Below are 8,402 nucleotides of genomic sequence, written 5' to 3'. Positions count from 1 at the left end.
TGGTTTGACCATAACAACTAGTTGGTTAAGTCATAATAATCACAATTTCATATATTTTTTGAAACTTGTGCAACTTTTTTATTTACTTATCTTCTTTTCAAATGTGTTTATTCTTCTCAGCACATATTGTAAGTTAATTATCTGAACTTGTGGGGACGAATCTACGTTATGCTGTCCTTGACATGTTCAGCTTCTGATGTGAATGCAGATGATGAGAGGTTGTTATTTACACATAAGATGAATTTTATTGTACACCATCAAAATTCAAGGCAGACATACAATGTTGAGACTCGGTAATTAAGTGGAGTAAATTTATATCGCACTGTACTACAGTAGTACAAGCGTTATACACTACAGACAGCCTTTATCTAATACACCCTTCCACAGATTGGTAGGCAGCTTGGTGCTACGTGCCAGGAGGAAGTTGGAATCAAACCTACAACTTTGAAATTACAGGACAGCTAGTCTACCACTGAGCCACAGAGTTGCCCTACGTACCATTTAGTCAAAAGTGTAACAATAAACAGTTTAGTATTAAAACTTGGTATTATAATGACTATATTCAGTGTATGTCTTGGAGCATTTTCAAATGAAAGTCAGGAGGTAGTGACCCCAAATAAAATGAGCCAAGGCTAAACATCTCAGCTGGGTTCTTAGTGTTGTCCCAGCCTTTACTGTTTTGCACCTGTTCTAACTGTAGTTCATTTCTCCTCTACCTCCACTTTTCTCTCAGATTACACACAACACTCAGTTCCAGCACAAGGCTATGTAATCTCTGTGTGTGTTTTCTGTCTGAGGCTGGATCTTTGAGCTCAGGAAGAGAGGCCAGCGTAACGCTCACACACACACTGGATGAGAACCTCTGGCGTGGCCTTTCCCACCACTGCCCTCTCTGTATCGACACACTCACACAAACAAGCCTCCCTGCACTTCTGCACAATCAAAGGGCTTTTGTCTCCATTGTACAACCGCTCCAATAACACACATGCTTCTCTCTACACATGTGTGTGAATGCTCATTACTGCAAACAAAACAAAGTGCAAATCTTTTTAATTAAAAGGTCAAGTGTAACTTTCTCATTCGGGTGACTTTTTTTTTTTCCTTTAAATATAACTTTTGTAAGGGATCAGCTACATGTAGACAGTGCATTGCAAAAGTATTTCTCTCCCATCACATGAGTATTAAAAACTTAAGTTATTTAATTTGGATTTTTTGTGATAAACCAAAGAGTACACATTTGAGACACTGATGGAAAATGCTTGATAGTTTGTTCTTGTGTGACATGCATTTGTATTCAGCCATCAGGAGTCAGTACTTGTAGAAAACAAGAAAACAAAAGAAAAAAGAACACTTAAATTCTGCACTGTCATATTTATTAAATTCCATATATAAATGATAAAAAAATAAGTAAACAGTTGACCTTGAAAGTGAGTTCAATAAACCCTTCCCATATATAAAACTGGCATAGGTGCAAATATTTAGAAAAGGTTCCTGGACAAATATCAATACCACAGGCAGGACATAGTCTATATACAAGGCTATAAAAATGCACAAGTATCCACTCTGAAGAGATAAGAACTTTCTTCAAGTTGTGCAGAAAAATATGCAACGATATAACTCAAAATATTCCTTATGCGAGTACAAAGGGACAAAAATATTTATATTTATGTAAATACATATAAATAGACTAGCAGTCGAGAAAGTAGAACTCCTTTAAATCTTTGGCTATAATGCTGAGTTCAGTTCATCAAATTGTTTCTCAACATCACAAAGAAAAAAAAAAAATCAGCAAATGCTAGTAACACTTAGCAACAAGCTCAACCATATGGAACGACAGAGAAAAGACAAGAGTCACATTTTAAAATATAGCGGCAGAAAAATAAAACATCCATATTATTTATGTTATCACCACTTCACACATGGTGTCACTTAATATGCGTGAGAAGATATGGAAGAGCTCCTCTTCCATAAATTGAAAGGCTTGATTTGTCTTTTCTCTTTTATTCACAAACTTTTCTCCTCATATATGCAAAGGCTTATAGGAAGGTGAACCTTGACTAGTAGTGTCAAATTTTCTGAACAGGTAAAATCTGATCAAGCTGGTGAAGATTCCAGGTGTGTTTGGAACCTGGAAACAACAAAAGGGCAAACATGAAGCAACATCACTTATTTTTGGCTTGAAAGTAGGATGGAATATCTGTGAATATCTTTAGTTTACCATAATATAGTAGTCATTTAGCTGCAGGCCATAAAGAACCCAGGCAGTTGAAGTGAAGAAGGTGGCTACAGTCAGAGGGAAGGACAGGACCTGCACATTACCACTGCGGATTATTGCTACCTGGAAATGGAAACAGAGGCACATTTTATATCCCAGTGAAAGTTGGTCATATGGTCTTTTCTACTACCACCATTTTAAGATCTTAATTCTAAAACTGCTTTGTCACAAGACTTAGAACTGCTGCTGATTGGTAAAAGGATGCAATTTAATCATGCAGTCTGGTTGTTTGAAAGATTAAATTTCCAAAAATATAGATGAAAGACAAATTTATAGAAAGGTGGGTCCGAGTTTGAATTGTGAGTGTGAAAGTCGAACGAACACCAACTTCAAAATCTAACATGATCACCTTGCATATGATAACATACATGTTCATGTTATTTTGTAATGAAGCAAATTATTTTTTACTCATTTTATTATTTAGACTACCAGAACCTGAACATAATTGTATATCTTATCTGTATGATTACATCATTTTCATAAATTAAATCAGTTTGAACTACTTCCTTGAGATTTTTTTAGGCAAAGAAAAGAAAAATCAAGAAGTTGAGTTCTTGAGTAAAAATATAGTGAGGTAGTGCTACTTTTGTGGACAATATTTGGCTATTCTACCACCTGTAGTTGTAGTTTTTGGGGTTTTATACTCTCCTGTGCCAATTCAAACACACCAGGGGGAAGGTTATTAACCTGCCTTAACAACTAATGACAAAATACTTTTTGGGCTTTTTAGTCATAGTCGATTATAAGATCACAACAGCTGGTACAATGTTTCATCCTTTGCCTTCATGTCTGCACAAATTCCTGTTGGCAAGGATTCAACAGCATGTTAAACATTCCTACAATTGTGGATCATGTCAACAAAAACAAAAAACAAAACAGACAGCTGTTAACAGTATCTAGTGAAAAAAACATTTTAATATTCAAGAATGTTTTGGTAACATTGTTTTATTCTTTTTTTCTCTCTTATGTGCATCTTCAAGTAACCTTCAGGGCTGTAACAAATAGTCTCCTTTATTTTTACTTCTAATTATCCCTTTTGAAGTCTTTTGAATGAATAAAAGAAATGACTAATAGTAGTTAAATAGTCTGCTTACAATAAACCCTAATCCTTGTCTATTTGTGTGATTTTATCTACATTTAAAGTCTCAGTAACCAATTTACAGGGTGGGTTACATCATAACTCACAACTAAACAAAAGTTTGCTTGTGAAATTTCCTGTCTGTTTGATGTTTTTGTGTTGTCGTGTAATCTTAGGATTAGTGAGGGTTAGGTTGAAAAAAAGTTTGGCGTCAGTATTTTCAGTGCAGCGTGTCGGGAAAAAAGCAGAACGTTACCAAGTGGACGAAGCACCAAAACAGAGGAGAATCAGCACAACAGGAAAACAGAGAGGAAAGAAAGGCAGGAAACTGACTGGGGGTCATTTCAGAGCTCGACGCAGATGGATGGAAGGAAACAAACAGGATGGAGGACAGAACTACGAGAACATGAGAAGTGATGAAAGGAAAAAGAAAAGGAGCAAGATATGTATTCCTTCAAATCTGTGGGATGCACAAAGGGTCTGATTTGAGTTCAAGGATATGAACTTAGCTGCAGCTGGCTGGTGCTCATTGAGGAATTGAACAATTGAATGGGACAAAAGGTTTTAGAGGTTTATAGAGTCAATTTTCTTGATAAAAAATATATACAGCCTAAAAAGCATTTCTTGTTAAAGTGCATCTTTACCTTTAAATTTAGAATTACATCACCAATCAAATCAGCAGTAAATTAACATCGTTTAAGCATTAAGTAGATGCTAATGTTACAAAAGACACCAAAATTTACACCCTTACAATTTTCTTCTCTTTATGCTTTTTAGATATTAAATACATACAGTAGATCCAGACAAACCTAAGCTGAGAAAAAAATTGGGAGTTTTCAATTATTTATCTATTAAAAAGGGGGAGGGGGAGCAGAGGACTTTCTAACATCTCGTGTTAAAAATGCAATTGCTCCCAAAAGATCACAAACTGATGGCTGAGCACTCTCCTTCTGGATTTTCTGCTAGAAAGCAGAATTCATGGTTCCATGTATTCTGGTACAAGGTCTAACTGGTCTCTCTAAATTTCCTCTGATAAACATTTTAAAATGCCTTAGCCACACAGGATCCTATCCTATTTAAATTTGTCTTTTAAAATTCAAAGAGACTTTTAGAAAAAAAAAGAAAAAAAAAAAAGATAAAAAGCCTGTTTTATTTGTGTGCCCATAATGTGCCTTACCAGGTCTGTGAGCGGAGACAGGTACATGCTGACGGTGACCACGCTGCAGGTGAGACCGAGCTGATTGAGTTGAGCCTCTCCCTCCGTTAGAATGGTAGTGAAGTAAAACCATCCACAGACCAACACTGCTGCTGCTGCCAGAGTCTGAAGCACCACGAGTTGCTGGAACAAACACAAAGTCAGAATAATAAGTACACAGTATTAAGTAGATCTCAGTAAATATAACAGCAATCAAAGGTTTTATATCTAAAACTATTATTTGGATTCATTAAACACAAAATGATAGATTTCCTGATCATGTATTTCTGATCATTTTGGTAACTTACCATAATAAAAACCCAAGTTCAGTTTCTCAGAAAATGAGAATAAAAAAAATGGTATTTCACAATAAATAAATTATTTATGATGCAGATATGTTGGCCTACTGACAAACATGTACATGCACTTTACAGTTTATACACTGATTGCTTTATTGGGGCTCTTTTTACATGATCATGACATGCATCAATTCAACATAACATTGAAGCGATCAGTCTGTGGTTTAGGTGTCATGCAAGCCCAGCTTGATTTAATAGCTCGTTTTCTGATTTTCTTTTTCTTGTTGTTGACAATATCTCATAGATTCTCTGTGGAGTTTGGGTCTGACAAGTCTGTCAATGAAGCACAATAATCCTATGGTAACTTGAAGTGCACTGACATTGAACTTGACATAAGACTAATCTCTCTCAACCTTTTGCATGGACTTTGATTCAAAATACTTATAGCTGCAGTTATTCCTGCTATTGGTGGGCCTTTTTAAGCTACACTTTTTCCTTCCACTCAACTTTCCAGCAATACGCTTTGACACTGCCAGCTTCTTCTGCATCAATCTTTTGTGGTTCATCCTTCATGTGGAAGATGTAAATCACTGCACAACTATCATGTTGAGATGGCTGTATGGACCTGAAGTACACCCTGTTGGTTGCTGTGTTTGTGTAGACCAAATAGTGTGGGAAATCATAGTTTTTATTCAATTTTAAAATAGAATGGAACATTTTATTTCTCATTATTTGAAGGGCCACTCAAGCTAAATGTGGCTAATTTTCATATGTGGTTGATTGTACACAATGTCTTGTATTACCTTCTGTTTAGTGTAGAGGACATACATGACAATGTAGAGGATTTGGAGTAGAGCTCCGATGATATTCACTACGACAATGGTGTGATCCCGCTTCAAAGTGCCGTAAAACAGCCAGCCTAAGTTACTGTGGAAACAGGAGCAGCGTTAGGCGAGCCGAACTGAACTGATTGGTACAGATGATGGAGGAAGACTAAAAAAAAAACAACCAAAATTACTTCAGACACGTAGTGAGGAACGGGAGAAATTGGATGTTGTCTGCACTTTTGGATTCTTGCATTTTCTTCAGGTCGGTCCTAGAAGCACAAATATAAAGTAAACGCATAAGAAATACACGTAAAGGCACTCTACTGCAGTGCGTTTCTTTGTTAAACAAACAAAAAAGAAAAAGTTTATAGAGTTTATCTAAAATCAGACCAGCACAAGTTGCAGCTGCAACTAGTGATAAAACTAATGTCGTTTTTTAATCAATTTGACAACATCCACCAAGGTGGAATTACTGAAGGAAACTTACAGTCCTGTCGAGAACATCCCGACTGTGAACACGATGCAGGCCCATGATAGAAGCTGAGTCAAATCCATAGAGTGGAGATCAGATGTCTGTTGAACCTGTCACCTCTGTTTCACACGCTCTTTCGTGATTTCCACCAAAATCTGTCAAACTACAGAAAAACAATATCGGCTGCAGAGATACCAAGATTCTCAAATAGCATTTCCGTATTTGTAATCACTGTGCTCGGTGTTTCTGCCTTCTGATTGGCTGTGCGACTTAAAGGGAGGGATGGAACTGACCAATTGGATGTTGAAACGACAGAAAACGTCTCATGAAACGTCACGCCGCTGATAAGTAAATGTCCTCTACTGCTTGACCAGTAGAGGACCGTCAAAGGCGATCAATAATTCAAAGAAGCAAAGTTAATCTTTTAATTCAACAGTAAGTACAAGAGAATTGCTACACTTTGGGGTATAAAATCCAGAATTAATCAACTGATCAATAAAAGAATTTTTTTTTCAAAGTAATCAGATACAATTTCACATCAAAATGAAAATAAGTCAAAAAAAGCAACAACAATAATTTATTCTCTACTTAAACAGTGTATTATTTAATTCATTTAAATGAAATAAATTAATCATTTATAGCTAATTTGTTGCTACTACTACAAGACAGACAATCATGTGTCTAACAGACATAGTGTCCTTATAATTCAATAAAATAATGGTTAATTATCCCTAAGAATTTATTTATTTTAAAACAATTGTCTACCTGCATTTTTGAATGTGATATTGTAAAATTGGAAATAGAAATTATTTGTTGTTTTTTTTATGAAGTTATTCTAACCTAATAGGAACACACTAGTTGGTTCCCTGAAAAATCCTTGCAGATGTCATCATCATGCTGCAGCCCATTTGACCTTAATTAGTATCACAAGTGCCTCAAGCTTATCATTTGTAATTAGGCATAATTAAACGTGTTACTTTGTAGTTTGGTATTATTAGGTCCATCAAGGATCAGAGAAAGCAAGGGCAAGAGAGCTCTCTGGGGAGCTCAGAGGAAATATTGAAGCTGTAAAGACAACAAGATCTTCTCCAAGCAACATTAGTCTGATTTGTTCTTGTGACTAGAATTATTTCAAACTGAAAGGTTCACGGAGCTGCAGCCGAACTTCAGGGATGTGGACGGAGGAGGAAACGCAAGCTAAGGTTGATCGACGTATAATGCAGAAGAGAAGAAACCAAAACCAGCTTCTACGCCATTCTCTGTATTTTGAATCAAAATGGGGCTCAATTTCATTCATGACCAAATGAAAAACAAACATATTGAGAATGAATCGCTAAAATATGTTTTAACAAACTCCAGAGATTCTCAGAAATATTTGTTTTCATCTGATAAAAAAACAACAAAACAAAACAAACAAACAAAAAATAAAACTGGAGCTTCTTGGTCAGCTAACTTAAGCTTCCAAGCAAACCTACTGTGGAATAAGAACGGGATACAGATCTTGGTTTGATGCTAGTTGGCTGCATCCAACACACAGAATTTTTGTTTTCTACAGATCCAAGGATCTATGACCCCAGAAGTTAACCTTGAACATATATGGAAAGAGCTAAAAGTTGCTGTGTTCAGACATCATCCTTTAAACCTGCTACAACTTTAGCAGATTGCTCTGGAAGAGTTGGAAAATATCGGAATGCCAGTGTACAAGTCAGTCGATCAATGAAGGCAGTGACTGCTGCAAAAGGAGCTGTGACTAAATATGACGTAAGGTTTCAGCTGAATCAGTCATCAAATGCCAATTCTTACATATGCTAAAATCAATTAAACAATTGTGCTTCCTTTTAGTTACCAAAGATAACCAACATATTTGTAATATTAATGTTTTTGTGGTACTTTGCAAAAAGCATTATTACTCTGTGAAGGATTCCCATGTCGAAACTTTACAATTACAAATGTCTATATATTTTACTGGATTTTTTTCGTGAGAACAGCATTTAATCTTAGCATAAATCCAGCTGTTCTGTGAATTGTAAATGGCCTGTACATGTGTAGCGCATTATCAGTCCTGAGAACACCAAAGCGCTTCACACTACATTCAGTCATTCATCCGTTCATGCACACATTCAGATGCTGATGTTGACAAGCTATTGTGAGGGCTTCAGAGGTTAGAGAACTGTAGAAAATAAACAGCATCATGAAGTCCAAGGAACGTAGCAGAAGGGTCAGAGAGAAAGGTATGGAAAAGTATCCCACAGAGTG

At 36.1% G+C, this 8,402-nt stretch overlaps 1 protein-coding gene across 1 annotated transcript; it reads right to left on the bottom strand.

Annotated features, from left to right (window-relative positions):
• Nucleotides 1–1,356: 1,356 nt before the first annotated feature.
• Nucleotides 1,357–6,397, bottom strand: slc50a1 (solute carrier family 50 member 1). Its single transcript, XM_044116766.1, has 6 exons — nt 6,162–6,397; nt 5,866–5,943; nt 5,651–5,774; nt 4,531–4,692; nt 2,219–2,338; nt 1,357–2,128 (listed from the first exon to the last, which is right to left on the bottom strand). Exons 1-6 carry the CDS (start codon nt 6,227–6,229, stop codon nt 2,021–2,023), a joined length of 660 nt encoding a protein of 219 aa, XP_043972701.1. The 5' UTR covers nt 6,230–6,397; the 3' UTR covers nt 1,357–2,020.
• Nucleotides 6,398–8,402: the final 2,005 nt, after the last annotated feature.

This window comes from Gambusia affinis, linkage group LG05 (assembly GCF_019740435.1).
Source record: "Gambusia affinis linkage group LG05, SWU_Gaff_1.0, whole genome shotgun sequence".
Taxonomy (NCBI): Eukaryota; Metazoa; Chordata; class Actinopteri; order Cyprinodontiformes; family Poeciliidae; genus Gambusia; species Gambusia affinis.
The sequence above is the reverse complement of the archived record's forward strand: the minus strand, read 5'-3'. Positions and strand labels throughout refer to the sequence as shown.

Excerpts from the sequence above, each read along its gene's own strand:
- slc50a1 (XM_044116766.1), bottom strand. The coding sequence starts at position 6,229 with ATGGATTTGACTCAGCTTCTATCATGGGCCTGCATCGTGTTCACAGTC. Across the intron at positions 2,339-4,530 it reads TGTCTCCGCTCACAGACCTG|GTAGCAATAATCCGCAGTGG; the intron begins GTAAGGCACATT and ends TTCCATTTCCAG. Across the intron at positions 2,129-2,218 it reads TAAATGACTACTATATTATG|GTTCCAAACACACCTGGAAT; the intron begins GTAAACTAAAGA and ends TGTTGTTTCCAG.